At 44.5% G+C, this 19339-nt stretch overlaps 1 protein-coding gene across 18 annotated transcripts in view; it reads right to left on the bottom strand.

The window, feature by feature from the left end:
* Window positions 1-2749: 2749 nt before the first annotated feature.
* LOC6730945 (protein turtle) overlaps window positions 2750-19339 on the bottom strand; it is a 38330-nt gene continuing 21740 nt past the window's right edge. For 5 of the 18 annotated variants that reach the window (XM_016179529.3, XM_039291035.2, XM_039291036.2 and 2 more), the window contains 7 exons: window positions 18909-18983; window positions 16852-17122; window positions 15885-16748; window positions 15457-15540; window positions 9751-10164; window positions 5765-5879; window positions 2750-5160 (listed from right to left, as the gene is read on the bottom strand). In XM_016179529.3, coding sequence (XP_016023405.2) covers window positions 3426-5160; window positions 5765-5879; window positions 9751-10164; window positions 15457-15540; window positions 15885-16748; window positions 16852-17122; window positions 18909-18983 — 3558 coding nt within the window. In that variant the 3' untranslated portion in view covers window positions 2750-3425. Of the gene's footprint in view, window positions 5161-5493; window positions 5568-5764; window positions 10165-10187; window positions 11238-12269; window positions 12354-15456; window positions 15541-15884; window positions 16749-16851; window positions 17123-18893; window positions 18984-19339 lie in introns of those variants that run through there. The other 13 variants (XM_039291039.2, XM_039291038.2, XM_039291041.2 and 10 more) reach the window with 13 other exon arrangements.

Raw genomic sequence — 19339 nt, 5'->3', positions numbered from 1 at the left:
GAAAGAATGTTGTGGTACGCTTAATGGAAAGCCAAAAAAATGTTATAATCTGGAAATAGTGAGTACTAGACAAACTTGATCCTTCTTCGCTTATTCTTTCCATCTGATATCAGTGATAGAAAATATTGCGCTGTTCTGATCATCATCATTATCAACATTTTCTCTCTGTGTAGAGCACTGAAAAACCGACCTGCCAAGCCGATCACCATTTCTATGCAGCTGAGCAGCGATCTTCTCTCTTCTCTGGCCCGTCAAACGTTTGACTGCATTTGACATTTGACACACGCCCACGCCAGCTGCTTTGATGAGGTCTCCTTTGTCTGGAAAGCGTCTCCCCCACAATTCGCTTTCGCAGACGTTTATCCACTTAAGTAATTAGCCGATCGCCAAAGTGTTGCGAATAGCATTTGGCCTCAAGAGTGAACTATCCCAGCGGCAGAAGTCGAAGAGTGGGCAATTTTCGCCATTGATTCCTATTTATGGGAATTTATGGGGACACTGAAAAACCGGGTCAATCGCTCCTCCTAGTCGGATATATGCAGTGTGGATCCGAATTGTACGGAATTTTTGTGAATTTCATTACTTTAATTGCCCCAATGCCAGCGACGTCTTCAGGTTGGCCACGCTGGCGTATGAGTGATATTTGTGTGCAGGCAAAGGGGCATCAATTAAGCGCAGCTTCCGGGATATTTTAGATGGATAGAGATGGAATGGGCAATGAAAACACAGGTTTACGGTTTTATTTGATCAATTTCAAGTTTTGTATTTTTATTTGTTTTTGTTTGGTTTTTTGTTTGTTTGTTTTTTTTTTTTTTGCTTTGTTTTGTAAGTTTTATTTGTTTAAAAATTTTGTTCATTTTGCTAATTTCTCTTTATAATTGTGTGTCTGTATTAATTACAATATATTTCGTTCTAAACTGATTTATCCTTGTACGATTTATATATGCTGAATTGGAATTGCAGTGGGAAGAGGTCTAGAAAGTGGAAAGTGAAAGGTGAAAGGTCAAAGGTGTGTGTTGGCGGGCAGGGAAAGGTGAGGCGAAAGTTGATAAGTTGATGTGTTCTCGGGAAATGTTTGCGAAATGGTCGTCGAAGTGGAAGGAGGTGCAAAAGAATATAGATTCCCATTCTTATAATTCTGTTTTTGTTTTCTTTTGATAGTTCCTATGTTTGTTCATTTCATTTCATATCATTTGAGTCGAGTCGAGTTGAGTCGAAAAGTTAACTGGCGCACCTTGTCCAAAAATCAAAGTGGCAGACTAAAGCGTTAGATTTACTTAACTTAGTTTTAATGTATTCCTCTTACTTAATGTACATGCCGTGTAATCCAGTATCTATATCCATATATACGTACCGCATATACATTATACATGCACTCGTATAAATAATCATATATGTATCTATTTGCCTTAAAGTCCTGCGCCTAACATCGCTCAATTAAAATTCAATTTATGCTGTCATTTCGCAATTATTCGTTTGCGCTTTTCTCACTTCGTTCGCTTGCCGTTAATGCTCAGTTAATTAATTAATTTATTTCGTTCTAGTTAAACGTTTAATGTGTTCGCGTGTATGTGTGTCAGTGTTCTCGGTGTGTGAGTGTTCTCAGTGTGGGCGTGTCAGAGTGTGGGTGTCCTAGGCATTACAAAAAACAACTTATTTACTTGAATACCCTCAACATTTACAAAATACATGCAACACAACTCGAGTTTTCCTCCCATTTCAGAACTGTTATCCTAGTTTATCTCAATTTAAGTACGATTTTCTCTGTGGCTTTGAAATGCAACAAGCACCGAGCTTTAAGACCTACTCCCTGGGATAATCCCACATGATCTGGTTAGGACTTAATGGTGGCGCTTGAAGGATTGACAGACGGACAGGCAGACAGACGGGCTCATATATTTGGGGTGGAAATTGGATATAAAGAAATTAAAGTGGGACTTTGCAGTCGAAGGCAAAAAGAAATGCTTGAGATCATTAGTCGGTTGATTCGTAGTTGATTTCTTGATTTGTTTCGCTCTCCAACCGTCCCCTGAATAGTGTTATCGTAATCGTTATTATCGTTATCGTTATCTGTATCATATTATATCTGTATATGCTCTGTAATTTACACAAGTTATACACACTCGCGGTCTTCTCGCACCTCTCGCTCTGGCAGTGTTTTGGCGTCAAGTTGTGTCAAACCATCATTCCGTACAATTTGATCTTTAGACATGTTTATCGTTATCGGTAATCGTTAATCAATTATCGTTTATCGTTAACAAGTACTTAAAAAACAGAAACGCCTCGCCTCGTTAAAGTTAAACTAAGCTGCATCCGGGGAGCTGTCTCTTACACAACTGACCTATAACCTAAGACCAAATATCATCGCTCTCGGGAACCCAGGAAACTACTTCTCATTGGGGATCTCGGTTTGGATTGGGGATCCTCATCTTTACCTATCGTACTTATCGACGTAGTATTGGGCTGTGAGTCAAACCGGAAAGAATAGCCTATCAACGCTTTGTTTTCGGGGTTCCTATCATCTTCATTCGTTTTTTCGTTTGTGTTTTTTTGTTTTTACTTTTGGGTTAATAAATATTTGTTCGAGTTAATTATCGTGTGTAGGTCAACAGTAAACATATATGCAGCAGTTATATTTCATTTAATTTTCGTTAAACTGTATTTGTTTTCATCTCGCTTTCGCTTTTATTTGCTTTGTAGGTTTTTGTTTTGTCGTTAAATAATTTAATTATGAAACAATTTCTCTATATGTTGTTTTAATTACTTTTAGCGCATTTATTTTGAGTCGTCGCCTCTTCGATCATCTCTGCTCTAGTTGTTAACAACTAAATGCTTAACAGCTAGCATATTCCGTATTAATTTAGTTTAGTTGTAATGTAACATAATTTAGGCTTACGCTTGTGGATTGTTAATTAATGTTTAATGTTTAATGCTCAATGTTTAACATATCTCGATCTGTGTTACGTTAAGTATCAATATCTAATACACTCGTAAATAATAGTTAATTGTAATTGTAATTTGTTCTTTGCATATGTCGTCAAACAATGTTTGCTCCATTTACTTGCGTTAAATGTCAATTTTACGTTTATCGATTTTGTAATAATATGTTGCTATAATTGCTATAGTTGTTAAATATTATACTTAAACTCTGGGCGCTCTCCTCCAGCCCCAAAATATATGTACACAGCTTTCGTCTCGTTTAAATCTACTAATTGTTTCTGGCTTCTAAGTGTTTTGTTTTCTCCTTTCATTTTGTTTTTGTTTTGCATTTTTCTGGGTGTGAGTTAGCAGGGGGCCAAACTTTTAAAGTTCATCTGTGAATTGGGGGGCCTGATCCAATATCATATCGCGTCTGATTGCCTCGGATGGATCTGGCTCTCTGTGGGCGTGGCTGTGGGTGCGGCTCAATTAAATGCTTCAGTGGCTCAGCAAACGCTCTCCATTTGCTGCATGGCTTGGCGCTTGCGGTAGGCATAGAACTCCTCCCTCATGGCTTGCAGGCGGACCTCTACGTTGTCATAGCGTGGCAGGTGGGCCGGCAGAGATCGTTGCTTTCTGGCCCCCCCTCCGTAGGGGGCGTGGCTGTGCAGCAGACTCCCACTGAGGGGACCCAGCGTGTGATGGTGATAGGGATGGGTATCTATGTGCAGGTTGAGATCTTCGCGCAGCATGCTGGATGCACTCGGTGTGGGCGTGGCCGGATCGAACTCGTAGTGCCCATCCACACTGCCCACATCCACGGGACACGGCGCCTTCGGAAGATTACTGTCCGTGGCCGCGTTCAGTCTTGAGATCATCTCCAGCCAGTGGGCCATCGTGTACGGTGGCGTTGTGGCCCTGGGATACGAGTAAGAACCATGTGGCGTCTGTCCCTGCGCCTGCTGACCGCCAAAGTAGCCCGAATGCTTCGGTGGCGATGGAGGTGCTCTGTACGGCGGCAGCAATCGCCATTCACTGGTACTGCCCGGGTGATTCGAGGTGTTCTTCGAACCAAAACCACTCGAACTGGAACGGGATTCCGGAGAGGCCTCCAGGCCGCCGGGATTCATGGAGTTGCGCAGGTTTAGATTGAGTTGCGGCAGTGGAGAGAGCATCTCATGCTGTTGCTGCCGATTACTGAAGAGGCGGGAATGATGACGTGGATACCAGCGCGTACGGGGGCGATAGCTGGCCTGCGACTGGTAGTAGCTCCTCCACGACGGAGGCGACGGCAGCTGGAGTGGCACAAAGTGATCCTCCAGCGGATGCTGCTTTTGCTGCTGCTGTCGGCGAGTCTCCTCCTGAATGGTTCTCAGGGAGGGCAGCTCCTGGGAGTAATACCTGTATCTGCTGCTCAGATTGTGCGATGAACGTTCCGCGGAGTTGGGGGGATACACAGTGCTCAGGTCGCTGAAGTGGGTGGGATAGGCTCCACTGCCACCGCTGGAGAGCAAAAGCTGCTGATGATGGGGCTGCAGATGCTGCGGGGAGCTGGAGAATATCCTGGAGATCCTCGAGGGAGTGTAAAGCTGCTGTTGCTGACTCAGACTGCCACTAATCGTATTTATGTGCAGTGGTCTACTTCTATCCGCATTGCCATACAAATTATTGCTGCTGGTGTAGGGACGCAGGACATTCTGGTAGCGGGCACCCGACACTGCCTCGTCGAAGTAGGATTGCGGATTGGGAGGCACTGCAGACTGCTTGGCCCCGATCTTCAGCAGACCCTGAAGAAAGCCCCTGGCCGAGTCCGCCGCCGACTGGAGACTCAACTGACTTGAGGAGGCCACCAAGGGACGCCGCCACGAAGCACGAGCGGTGATGAAATTCCGCCGCGAGAGAAATCCACCATCATCGCTGGAGGATTTCTGGGATACGTTGCTGTTCCGCCGCTCGAAGAGACCACCATCCACCACATCCACGTTGCCGGACTCCAGGGTCTGTTGCGAGTATCCCAGCTTGGAGACGCCCTCCACATCCAGCACAAAGCGTCCATCGAGGCTCCGCTGGATGCGGCTTACGGACCGCCTTCGTCCTCCGCCCCCGTCGTCCTCATCGCCATCCTCGAGATTTGGCGAACTGTAGATGGAGTGGCAGTTGGTGCAGCGATCAGGTGGCCAGATCCAGTGGAGTATGGCAATGAGAATGGCGGTTAGACTTGATATTCGGGTTTGTTTGTACCTGTGTGGTTAAGGAAAAAGGGATTTAATTGGTGTACATAAAGTATAAGGAACCTGTTAAACTCAATCCAAAGAAATTAAGTGAAAAAAAGTTAAACAAAATAAATGAAATTAAAGAGCATGCTAAATATTGCAGTTATATGGCTAATAATGTACATTATAGCTGCAGCTTTCTCATTGCTTCAACATCTTTTAAGATGAATTAAAAGAAGCCCCTAATTCACACAGAAATAAGGGATTCAAAACTAACAGAACGAGAAACTAAGAAAATCACTTAACGGAAGTTAACTGAACTGAAGAAGAAAACTTTGTTTAAGTTTGAGAAAAGTTTGCTTACGATTTTGATTATGACAGGATGGACCTGGAACTATAAAAACGCTTTCATAATCACGGTAATGTTCAGTATTGCTATGGAGCGATAGTAGATCGGTGGAACGTGCATGGCGGTTGCCAATCAGAGTGAAATGGGTAGACAGATAGATGACAACGTTACAGATACGGATACAGTTTGAGATTCAGATACAGATTCATATAAGGTTTGGCAGTTGGGCGGGCAGAATTTGGAGTCAGTTAATGCTGATGCGCAATCCGAAGGGCATACTCACTTTTTTAAAGGCACTTGACCAGAGGAAATTGAGCCCGTACTGCGATTGTGCAAATGATGATTATTGGCGGCAATGTTACGAGCGTCCGTTATCCTGCAAGCTACCATGTTGAACTCTGCAAACGTATAATTTCTAAAATTAATTTGGCGTGCAGCGTGAGCCGTCCAATCCGGTAAATAAAATACCCGTACACCGTACGTACAGCTACCAAGCACACACACTCTATATACACACACGACGTTCACGGTTATAGGTCTATGCATATGCATATCTACTACGGTGCTCTCTACATATAGACGTATATAAATGCGATTACGCTCTTTCGGAATTCTGCTTAAATCGAGGACAAAACTGGCGTAATTGAGGTCCTGCAGAGAGAAAGGTCTTTCATATGGTTGGAACGGGGCTTTTGGGTTAATATGTATGATTATAACACGTCGGTGTGCCACAGAAATCCCTACGCTTTCAAAATCACTAATATGCAGTACCATTTCGTATCTTCGTCATGCCACATACAAAGTATAGTATTGCCTGCTTTTACACACCTTACAAATAGCTTTAAAACAGCAGGAGATTTAGCTACTTTAATTTGTTGTTACTTGTTTAATTGGTTTTTAACAAACTCGGTCCGACTCTTTCTCTCTGTGCACCTGGTCACGTTGATTATGCCAATTTGCATGCCAGCATCGTCAGATTACACACGCTTGTTGTTTCAGTTGTCGTGGCTAATAAGTTTAGATTGTTTAAATTTTAGCAGTTACTGGGCTATTACTAGGGGACACTAAACAGTCGCCAGTTAGCAGATAACAGTTGCCATTTACCAGTTAGCAGTTAGATGACTAAGACTAAACTATGTTGTTGGTTAGTTTCATTTGATTGGGGTTACATTGCAATTACATGTGGAGCAGGAGGAGGCGCCAATTAGTGAACCAGTGGGCCAATTTCGCGGAGTTTGGGTAATTGAACGGCGACTACGGGGTCGTGGAATAACAATGCCAACTAAATCGAAACCTAATGCTCCTCCGGCCAGTTGCGATTGACGGTCGATGACAAACTAAGCCGTCGAAGGGGAACCCCCACATACATATACGGCTATATGCGGAAACTCGGCATTAGAGCAAACACCATATAGCATATGGCACATACACACGCTCCGAGGTGCAAGTATACACAGCCGCCGTGTGCTCTTCGCAGTATTTTATTTAGGATCTGGCTTCGAATGGTTGGAAAAAAACAATGACACGTGAAATGGCTTTTAAATGGTCAAGTTACGAATTGTGCCAACGGAAAAGAGAGATAGAGAGATACTGGAACTGAACTTTAATGCAAATCGAAAACCAAATATTGCTGATCATATGGGGATTATGGGTATGCAAAAAACAAACTGAGGATAAGCGACAAAAAACTTTTGCCCAAGTACAAGTGATTCACACAAAACAAAAAACGAAAAGTGTTCGAGAAGTAGTGTTTTTGTTTGGCTTTTTTGTCATGTTTTGCTTGGCAGTGCATGTGTTTTTTGGGTAATTATGAAATCTGTGAGCTCTGGAATGTGTGGGGTGCTTGAGATATATATATGTATATATTCGAGAAAGTGCGGCAGTATCTGAACGATCTGCCCGAGAACAGAGCCACTGACAACTTGGGACCCAAGCATTGCGGATTGTTAGTGGAATGCAGATGCTTAATCGATGGTTGTGGTGATGTCAGTGTTGGTTAGTTGGTTCTTGATTGATTGCTTGGATTGTTGGTTGGTTGGTTGGGGTGGTGGGAACTCGTCTGAAAATAACCTTTAGTTGTCAGTACTCAGGATCTGTGGTACACGACATCGACTTAAAATGATTGCAAAAACTTACCCTTGCTTGTATCGATGTTGGGGTTTTAGGGGGTCTTACTATACGCTTTACTCATATTTTAGTTGGCCCGGTCGCTCCGCCTTTTGACTGCCCAACTCGGACTCCAAAATATATATAGCTTAAATGGGGTAATAGCACCCGTTTGGAGTCCCAAAAGTGGGGCGGACAAGGGCGGGTGTGTACCGGATATAACCGATCAGCGACGCGATCATTTTATGCTTCGGATTCGGTTTTCTAGTTTCGAATGCTCTATCGACTTGGTTTGTGGGCCTTATTTTACCATCTTTGTGCGTGAATTGTTTACAAAAAACGTCTGCCCAGTATTGTGCTATATAAATGGTCATTCGCCATGTATATAGATCTATAGGTCTATGCTCTCTGCTGAAAATGCCTTTATCTGTCATGAACTCAGCCCTGGGCAGAAACAACGACGATTTGGCCAAGAACATGCTTGTAAATGGTTAATAGATAAAGGCATTTCTACCATCAGCGTTATCAGCTTGTCACATTTATATTATTACCGCTTTTACGTTAATCTATCGTAATGTGTTTTTACCACAGCATGAAAAAAAACTGAGGATAAAATTGAGAACAATGTGTTCTGTATAGAATACGTTCGTATGTTCATCATATTTCACAGTTAATGGGCTGCATTGATTTAAAAATTCGCAATTTCCCTGCTCATTGTATATTTCTTCATTTTTTTTCTGTGTTGTGTAAGTGTGTGGGGGAAGGGGGGTCTCGGAAAGAATACATAAATAATTGATTTAAACAACGCAACATTAATTAATCCACTTAAAATACAGTTTAAAGCAAAAACCATAACAAAAAGCAGAGACAGAGGTTCGATATGGTCGGTTTTGTTCGGTTTGGATGGGTTTCATTCGGTCCGGGTTGGATTCGATTGCATTAAAGCCAGCGGGCGTCAAATAATGGATGTCCTGGATATACTGGTCCTCTGGCCCTGGCATTTTCAATTTCCGCTCAACTTTGGCCGGCAGATTCATATTGGTTGCGAAAGGGGTTTCCCCGGAAAAAGGCGGGGACAGAGCTTAATCGATTGCATTTGGCATCTTCGCTTAATGCTTAACTAAAGTGGCAACAACTAGTAAGTAATATGTTCATGCGATGAATTCGAAAACAAACAGGCTGCAAAGCGCTATGAAGCCAGATTGAGTTTACAGAAATCATACGTAGGCCCAATGATACGAACAGAAGGCTTAAGTAATGGAATGCAAACAAAACTGATAACTTCAGGGGGCGGTGGTCTGGTGGCCGATTTTCAACTAAGATCTGGGGGAGTCACTTTTGTCTACGGAAATGGATGAGTGGGACCGGGGGGACGCGAGAAGAGGTACAGGGGGCGGGGTTTTTGGGCCCGGATAAAGAGAAACTCAGAGCTAATGAAATCAAAAACCAGAATTCAGAAAATAAGGATAACCAAATAAGGAGAAGCGAACCAAAATCCAATTAGTATGTAAATATATATATACAGAGATTTTTCAGCAACTTTTGCCAAATTGTAACTCAATTTTACTTGCACAACTACAACGAAAACGTACAAATCATACAGATCTCAGACAGGCATAATTTATGGAGAATTTCATATCAAATGCCTCAACGGCTCAGAAATTTTGTCAAATATTTTACTTTGGGCAAACAAACGGTTTCGTATGCAAATTCCAATGTGCTGTTGTTGTCGAACAAACCAATCCTTCGAAACTGAATGGGAAACGGAAGTGGCTATTTTAAGCAAAACTCATAAAGCACAGCAAATAACGATTATCGGTAATCCGTTCAAAGTTATCGATAATTGGATGGCCTCTGCCGTCGGAAACTCGGAATGTTGGTACGTTATCAATAATTAGTGACTGTTAGTTAGTTAGTAAGTTAGTTGGAGTTATTACACTCGTATCTATAACGACTATGGTTTCGGTTCGGGTTCGCCAACAACAAGAACATCGTCATCGGATATTACGATTACTGTTACGATTATTAAAGATATTAGTATCGCACGGATCGGTATCGGTATCGGTACATCTATATCGTTAGCATTATCATTAGCAATATCAAGTTGTGATTGTCATCAAAAACCATTTCAAGTGTGTGTGTTAGCTTTAGCCTCAGTGTTACCTTTTTCCTGTTTTCGTCGTTTACGTTTATTGCAAATTTTTACGGCACAAACCGATAAAATGATCGCAACAATAAAAAACAGGATGCCCCCAACGACGCCGGCGGTAATCGCCTTGTGCTTGACACGTGCCGGCACAGGGAACTTCACCTCGTCGCTGGACTCGTACGACTTCTCCGAGTTGGCCAGCACCCGGAAGTAGTAGGTCCTTCCGCCCACCAGGTTCTTCACCAGATACTGCGTCTCCTCCGGCCGGATTTGTCCCCGGTTGAGTGTCTTCCACTGCGCGTCCGTCCGGTACTTGATGGTGTAGAACTTGACGATGTGCGCCCGCTCCAGCGGCGACTGCCACGTGATGAGGAATCCGTTCGAGACCTCCGTGACGGACACGTTCCTCGGCGGTCCTGGTTTGGGACCTGTTTTATTTGGGGGGTACGAGAATCGGAGGTAGAGAAAAAACGATCCATTAGTAGGTACACAAAAAGAGATTGCAAAGGGGTAGAGCACGGGGTTTTGTCCTGCCTTGTTTTCCAGTCAGCAATTTAAACCAATTTCAATTGCCAACAACGTACAAAGGTGAAATCCGACAACGAAATATGCATACATTGAAATAAATTCATTCATAAATCGTTAAATTCGCTTTGAAGGGCCTCTTTGTTTTATTCGCCAAATTGGGTTCAGTAATTTAACCTTTAGATTTGAACTATTTGTTTTCCCCCCTTGAAGCCCGTATTGTTTTCAGTGTACTTGTGCTAAATCGTTTGCATTATTTTTGATTTATTTGCATTTCATTTTATGCTTTGTTTGTTTGCGCGAAGGATTTTCCACTGCCTTTTTGTTACCTTCTGTCGTTAAGCTTTTCCAATTTTCTCTCAAAAAAGAAGCCCTTCCTTAAATTTGAACAATTTAAATATTGCCTGAAAAAACTAAACAAATGAATTTAATTATAACATTTACTACACATTGTTGTTTTTCACAATAACTACGAAAAATTGCCCAGTGTATGGTTCGCCCTTCTTTGTTTTAGGCGATTTTATTTATTTCATTTTTGGCTACGCTTAAAAGCTTTATGAAAATTCCATTTGGCTTTTTGCAACTCTTTGCGACCTTTTCCTTTTTTGCACCATGCATTTATTCATGACAACGAGTCCCGGCTGTGAGGGGATTGACAAAAACACATTTTAATTAGCATACACACATAAAACTTTCCATTTTCGTTCTCGCATTTGAATACTTGTGGGTCCCCAACTTCCGTTCGTGTTTGCAAATGGCAAGAGTGGCAAAAAAAAGGATACTACACAAGGATACTGCTGAGTGCATGCAAACGAATTATAGGCATAGATAACCTGAATTCCCCGTACGCTTGTCAGGACCTCCTGATTGGAGAACTCCTGCTGGATGCAATTAACTGCCGGTCTCGATGGAATTCCGGGTCCGTAGACTCTGTACTCTGGATTCGGCTTGTCGCACATGCAAATGCAAATTAAAACTGCTTGGAGAAATACACAATATGTCATGTAAATGGCGACCAATTCGTGGTAGCTCCCAATGGCGCTTATGAAATTTGGGAACAGCATAAAACGATGTGTGTTTATGGAAAGTGTGTATCAGATGAGCTGACGGTGCGAATGGTTGGAAATTTTGGGTTTTTCGGCGCTTTCCCCCACGATGCCCCACCACCTCAGCCCCCCACGTGTGGAAAATAAGTGCAAGCCATTTATTGTGACTATGGTGCTAACGAAAAATACCACGCTCATTATGTATGTATGTATGTTAATTAAAAATGCTTTTAAAGAGCCCTCGCGGGATTTGAAAGCGCATACTCCTCGCACTCGCATATATCAAAAGTTGATTATGCGAATGGGGCAGAAATGAGCAGCGAGTGGCAGTAGCAGCAGCAGCAGTGGCAACCCTTTAATTCTCGGCCCGCATAAAAAATGTGCGCAGATTTGACATAACATAAACGAGACAAGTGACAAACATAAAAAGCAAAATGGCCCGGGAAAAGCGGCTGGGAAAAAGGCCTAAATGAGATGGGTAGACGCAGACGGACGGACTGTAAAAATGTCAAGGGTAAAGTCGGGGTAAAAAAGGCACGAGGCGTCGTCGCACGGTTAAATGTTATTTATGACTGCAGCTGTGTGGGGGGGATTCAGGGGAAGGTTCATGGTGACCCGCAGTAAATCTGCAGTTCGCTTGCAGGAATTACTAGCTGTTTCACAAGACAGAGACATTACTCGAGCGCCACTTGGCAGTGAACAAAAAAATATGGGATAAGTAATGTGGGTTGTTCAGTTAAGTTCTAGGTGTTTACATTTGTAGTATAAGAATTTTCAAAAAACCATTACTATTGGTCGTATCAAAAGATAATAACCGAATGTTTATGGTAAACACTAACATTTGCTGCTCAACAACTAGCGTGAGATTCGCTTTCTTACTCTTTTACTAGCTATTTTACACACTAGAAACTTAACTAGAACACTCCCACATCGCATTATGTAATGATGTACGATACGAGTACCTTTGACTCTCAATTTGGGCGGCGAATAAACTAGTGTGCCACGCGAGTCGGTGTGAAAGTAAATGTCAAAATAGGCTAAGAGGTCTGCAAATAAATTAGAAACACAAAACACGAAACACAAAATTCAAAATCAAATTCAAATTCAAATCAAATCATGTCCAGTAAATAATTAAAGCTAAGGTGTGCAAAAAGGTTGAGGTGCGTGTTTGGAAAATTGAAAGAAAGTGCAATCCAAGTACCGAAAGTTGTGCTAACTACGGGGTCACCGTTCTCAAAGGTCAGAGGCCGCTCCCTCAGAGAGAAGCTCAATCACTCGCAACGAGTCCTCGATTAGTTTACCTTGATCGAATGCAAATTCAAATTCTCTTGCCTAGAACAGTAAAACTCGCATGGCAACCAGGACCTTGCCGTAATTATGACAGTGAAATGCATTGAATATTCATAAGTGCACATGTGTGGGCTTTCGTTTATAATCAGCCTTGACATGCATTTTCTCTGGTTAGATTTGCATCCTTCGCCTGCTGGGTATGCCAAGTGGTTGGTACTAGGTTGATCCGGAAGATTATGCAGTTGACAAAGAGGCAATATTCTGCAGGGCATTCGAAGGTTTCAACAAGGAAAACCATTCATCTATACTACTCTATTCTAGGTTTCTATTTCAAATTCGGATTGTTTTTATATTATATATGATGTTCCAATCTGCTTAATTTCAAAAAATGTGAAACTTTGTATTATACACCTTTCCTTTTTGTAGGGTATTCCCCGTTTTTATGTTTCAGTGCTTTAATTTACCGAATGTCATGGCAGAAATGTTGCAAATGTTGAAGGAGCGTGTTGCTCGCATTGTTGTTATTAATTTTTAAGCGCTGCGCCGTATGGATAAAACAGCAGGGAAAGCAGCACGCACCGCCCTGCACCACCCACTTCAATTGGTGGGTGGTGGTGTATGGCGGGCTGGCGGGGGTGGTTGAGCGGTGAATGGTGAATGTGAGCAAGTGCCACCGTCAGCGGGTCTACATGGCGTATGAAAATTTCTCGACATAAACAAATGCGGCACGAACGCACACTCACACAGTGTGCTGCACAAGTGTGTGTGTGAGTGGGTGGTGGGGCAGTGGCGAATGGTTTACCGTTGATGTTTTATGCAGGATTTAAAATAAAGGAAATATTTTAAGAAAAATAAAGCGGCGACCAAGGAGCACAAACGAAAATAAATGCCAAAGGAAGTACAATTTCAGCGAGGCGTTTGCTTTAGCTGCTGTTCTTGTTTTAGTTGCTGTTACTGTTCTTGTTCTTGTTGTTTCTTGGAGTTTACTGGGCTGCTGAGGATGAAATGAGGCGGTGGGCAGTGGGTGGTGGGTGGTGGGCGGTGTTTGTGGGTGGATGGGCGGTCAGATGGGCGGTGGCATTGGATGGTTCTTGTAGTGGGTAGGTGTTTCGTTACAAGCGCCAAAAAAAGGTACACACGTACACGAAATCCAGGGTTGCATTACACAACACGGCGCACATTTGCCGCCAGAGTTGCCGCCTTTTTTGTTTTTCGTTGCCAGTGTTTCGTCCTTGTTGTTATTTGATATTTTGTAGCGTTCTTCCTTATTTTTCAAACCTACGCGTGCGCCAACACGTATACGCACTGTGATACACGCACACACAAGTAAATTAAATACGCTAAATGGGGGAAAGCATTTATTTGTGTGTGTGTGTGTGTGTGTGTGAACGAGCGGAGGGGGCGGGGGGATTACATACACATACATAAATACAGGAGGGGAAACTACATACACAACGAGCCGAGGGGAGCGAGAGGGACAGAGAGAGCCAGGATAAAATTAACTATTATCGCAAAGCGGTTGGAAAAACACGCGGCAACGTCGACAAAGGCATTCAAATTGCCGCACCTACGGCGCCCCGCAAAAGGGGCGGTGGCATCTAGCGGGGGGCGTGGCAGGCGTGCTTGTTAAATGCGCCTCGGCATTTGGTAATATGGTTGTTTAAATTACGCTCTTTCGGGAGTGGGAGCGAGTGGGCGAGTGGAGTTCGAAGTGGGGCTTGGGCTTGGGACTGGGGGCTGGGGGAATGGGCGTTGTCATATCGACCGCACACAACCTGCAAGACACGGACAACAAACACACGCAGAACAGTTGTAAAAACAGTTCAATTAATTTAAATAATTAAATGCGGGGCCAAACTGTTTTAATTACGCACACACGCGAACGCAGATCAACGCAGATAGTCCTCGCGGTGTGCGTGAGACCCACAAATGTAATATTCGTATCCAGGCCAAAGGACGCGGGAACGCAGAATCCCGAAGCCCCAGATCCGTGGCCCGAGTCCCCGGCACATGTGCCAAATTATGCCCCATGGGAAATGGCGCGAATTCGGGGCGTGCTTTGGCAGCCAATAAATGGGGAGCCGTGTATAATTGGTTTGAATATTTAATTGTTGCTTCTTTTTTCCCATAGTCGGCCCCAAAAGCCAAAATGAATATTGAATTCATCGGGGAGATGGTGGGATATGGCTCTGCGGTCGCCAGTAAGGGAGTAAGTGGATGGAAAGCCTCCAGTCGGCTGGAAAATTGTTTTGGGTGTTAAGAACTCACACTTTTCAAGAACTTTGTGAAATATCGAAAAATAAATGTGGGTATTTACAGTTCTGGGGGTTTTCATTCAAGCCTCATGCAGTCTAGGAAATGGGTCGGAGAAACTATTCAGCTGGGTTTGCAATGTGCTTTCAAATGGATTCATCTCACATCCTTGCTACAAACTATAGTCTAATACAACAATTTAAAAGAAATCATAAATTCAATTAATTAACGTTGATAGTGGGCTATTAGATATATATGTTCTCTTCTTGGTTTCTAGATAGCACAACAATTGGGGAGTCAACAAGAGCAGCTATTCAATCATGCATTGGATTTGGATAAAAGAAACCTTATAATTTGGAACCCCCATTTGCGATTCTTTAAGTTTTGTGTATATACATCATTCAGTCTTAGGTAGTAAAAAGGTTGGAAAATGCTGGCGCAACTACATAAAGATTTCAGATTTCAGCGAGATTTAATCCTTGTACGTCGATGGCTGCGATTGCTGACGGCTCGCATCCGATTCTTATATACAACTAAGAATTCTAGGGATTTACGGTGGGATTCTTTTTGTTTGTTTGTTTTTTTTTTTGGGTATTATTCTCTTACCAGCTTCGTCTGGCATTAGCTGAAAGAATGAGTCGGGCGGTTGTGTTGCAGCCTTGACATTACGTGGCGCTGCCGGAGCGTCTTCTATTGAACCCGAATTTTCCGTGGTTCCCAGGAAAAATTCGTGGTCGCGGTTTGGCATTTGACAGTTTGCATTTGATTGCGCGCATGATTAGTATGAGAAAGTTAGATCGAGTAGCGGTTTTGTTTTTCGATGGAGGTCGGTGAGGAAAAAGAGAAGAAAACGAGAGAAAAACAAGAGCGTTATGTTAGAGCCAATCCAGATTCAGTTTGTGCAGAGGTTTTTCTCATGAGATTATGTGCAGGATATGCCGGGGAGCGACTGCAGCAAGAACCCAAAAACAAAAGTAAAAGGAAGGAGCAAGCGAACGAAAGACAGATATGCGGAGAGGATCCAGAGGACTTACCCAGTGTGCGCACGGTCATCACTTTGCTCATCATCCCGTCGCCCAGGACATTCCGGCCCACCACCTGGAACTCGTAGGTGGTTCCGGAGGCCAAGCCATTGATGGTCACCTGGGTGCTGCCCGAGGGCGTCACGGAGATCGTTTGCCAGTCGTTGACGCCCGCCTCCCGGAACCAGATCGTATAGTCCTGCTTGTACTCCGACCCGCCACTGTATCCTGGCAGCCATTGCAGCGTTATCGAGGACTCGGTGGCCTTGCCCGTGATATTGTATGGTGCATGCGGCTGGGTGCCTTCGATCACCAGCTGGGTTACGGCCATCAGGGTGGCCACTTCGTTGGAGACCACGCACTGGTAGTAGCCGAAGTCCTCCCTCCTCAGATTCTCAATGGTGATATTGCCCCCGGAGATCTTGATGCGATTGCGCTGCGACTCGGTCAGCTGCTCGCCCTCCTGGCGCTGCCACTTGATGGTGGGTCGCTCCGTGCCCTCCGCCTCCAAGGCGTCGCAGTGCATCTCTACGCTGTCGCCCACCTTGCGCTGGTAGAGCGTCTCCGGCTCTACGGTGAAGGCGGGCGGCTTCCGGACGAGCACGTCCATGACCCCGGAAGCTCCAGCCGTGCCCTGTGCATTGTACGGCGTACAAGCGTACTGGCCCTGGTGCTCCTCATTGACCCGTGTGAACAGCAGCGAACCGTTGGCCATCACCACGATGTCCTTCATCTGGTACGGCTCCAGCAGGCGCTTGTCCTTCGTCCAGGTCACGTACTGCAGCTGCGGACTCGACTTGATGTAGCACTGGACAACGCCGGCTAGGCGGAACGGCAGGTATTGCACCGTGGGCGTGAAGGTGACCTTGGCGGGATCTGCAGAGGAAAGGGTGGCAAATTAGATAGGAATATTCGAGTTCTAAATCAAGTAACTTATGGATTTTTGAGTGTAATTAAAAGAATTGATTGAGTTACTCACATTCGACGCTGAGGTAGGCGGAGGCGCTCTGCGGATCGCCGATGCCGTTGGTCACCTCGCAGAGGTACTGGCCCGAGTCGTCCGGCTTGATGGGGTTGATGATGAGCGAGCCGTCCTTGCGGATGGTGACCCTGGTCTCCAGGGCGGCCACCTCCCGGACGGGGGAACCCTCGCGGTACCAGCGCACCGTGACGTTGCCGGGCATGGCCTTAGCCTCGCAGGAGAATATCACTTTTTCGCCCTCGAGCTTCGTTTGGTTGGTCGGAGGCACCTGATTTGGGTATGGGAGAATGGGATGATGGTATATTTAGAAAGGAGGGTCCAACGAACGGGTAAAGAGTAACTGCAAACTTATGACGGTTGACTGTGGACTGTTGACTAATTCAAATCGTGAAAAGGAACCACCCCTGGCCGTTGCCTTTTTGGAGCCTGGAGCTTGACAGCTAATTTTTGGCTGTCGCCGTCATCGATATCCTTTGTGTGCACTCGCTCCCGAGAAATAACATTTCTGCTGTCACAGCTATGAAATGTGCCCCGCTTTCTACCTCCTCAAGTCCCCCAGTATCCCCAAAACCCCCGCTACCCTGCTCCCCTGCTCGCTGCCATTGACAACTTGTCAGTCAAATGTCAGGAGCCAAACATTACGATCCGAACCCCTTTTCGTCCTTCCTGGTAATTGCATGAGTGCATTCTGGGCCGTTGTGTACGGCTTGGTTTATTTAATGGGCACATTTGCTGCCGCTTTGCTTTCGGGCAATTTGCTGGCAGACTGTTTCATTTGAATTAGTTTTAGTTATGGCCAAAATTGATGTGGGTTGACTCCGACTGCTGGTGGCCGAAATGGGCTCGTAAATTGAATTGGCTGGATTTGCCTTTCGGTTTGGCTTCGATTTCCCTTGGGGTCATCTATAAAATGTCCACTTTGCCTGCGGTCAGATAAATGTTATTGCAATATTTATGCGCAGATTGCTGCAAAACGGTTGAGCTGTAATTGAAGCACGAGCTATGTACTATATGTACACTTCCCACCCTGCTGCTTCTACTGCTGCTGCATGCTTTCCTTGGCTGGCCTGAAAAGCCAGCAAAAGGTCAAAGTTCAAGCGCTCCAAGACGGCAAACAGCTTGTGCATGTAAGGGGGAAAACCATAGGCCAGCAAGGATAGACCAAAAGGCAGGATTGCTTGTGAGGTGCAGTGAGAAAGATTTCGGATAGTTCTAAGGATCAATATTAGTTAATATTTAAAAGATTAATATTCATAAATAATACAACTGTCACAAAATATCAAACATTTCACAATTTTCTGTGATACCCCTTAAGTGTACTTTTTTCTCGCTGTGCAGGCTTAGCCGCCCCCTAATCCCGCCCTCTTGCAGTTGCAGCTAACTGTAAATAACCGAAATGCAAATGCATTAGCGGGGCGCACAAAAATATGCTATACAGACGACGACGACGGCCATGTTTCCACCCACACATTCACGAAGGCTTCCCAGAATGGTCGGAAAAGTGGGCGGGGTGGGCAGTATAGCCGGTGTGGGTGTGAGCGGGGCATGTGAGCATGCTTGTATGCAGGTTGTAAATAGGGGGATCTGCCTGAGACTAGGCGAATGACCATGTCAAGTGTACCGAGTGCTCCTGTGCTCCTTCTGCTGGTTGTTCTGTTCTGTTCTGTTTAGCTGTTTTGTGGGTGGTGTGGCGGTCTGCCCTTTCTGGCATGCAAAAATACGGGCCGGATGGAGGCCACATGGCGGCACAAAAAGTTTCACGCTTGTTACGGCTTTTTTTCATTCGTTTTTGGGCCTGCTCTGCAGTCCCACGGATTCGGAATCGGAATCTGGACATGGTTTGGTCTGGTGATTTCTGAAGCCGTTTGGCGGCTGCACTCCAAATCCCAAATCCCAAAGCCCGGAGTTTCGGAGTGATTGGGTCTGCTGTGAATGGGAGTCGGTAGCCAGCTGGGGGGCTTAGTTAATGATAAAGCGTTGAACAGTTTATGCAGTATGCGGAATGTGGAGTCCGGAATGCAAAATGCAAGGAGCGATTTTCAGTTGGGACTTACACGTATGGTCAGCCTCTCATTCACAACATTCGATTTGGACTTGGTGCGTGTGTGTTTGTCGGGCGCCGCCTTATCCTACGGGTTTTTTTTTGGGGAATTGGTTTAGGGGGTTTTTTTTAACGTGGAAGGGGGTTAGAGAATAAAACTACATATTAGTAACCTGATCGAACCCTGGTTTTACTCTGCCAATGCTCATCACCTCCTCCCATAATCCCAGCACAAACTTTTCTCCTAATACTACTTTTGAATCGGTTGGGTTTTCTATCGGGTGCGTTCCAGAAATCTCTGATGATTTTCGGGGGGTAGGTTGGAGTTCATGCGAAAAATTCATTGGTATCCCAGAATTTGTCGAACATTTCATATATTTTCATAGAGGGTGCCACAGAAATCACTATAAGCTGTGCTTAAGAGTATACATCAATTTTAAAGTA

Source organism: Drosophila simulans, chromosome 2L (assembly GCF_016746395.2).
Source record: "Drosophila simulans strain w501 chromosome 2L, Prin_Dsim_3.1, whole genome shotgun sequence".
Classification (NCBI taxonomy): Eukaryota; Metazoa; Arthropoda; class Insecta; order Diptera; family Drosophilidae; genus Drosophila; species Drosophila simulans.
This window is presented reverse-complemented; position numbering and strand designations above follow the sequence as displayed.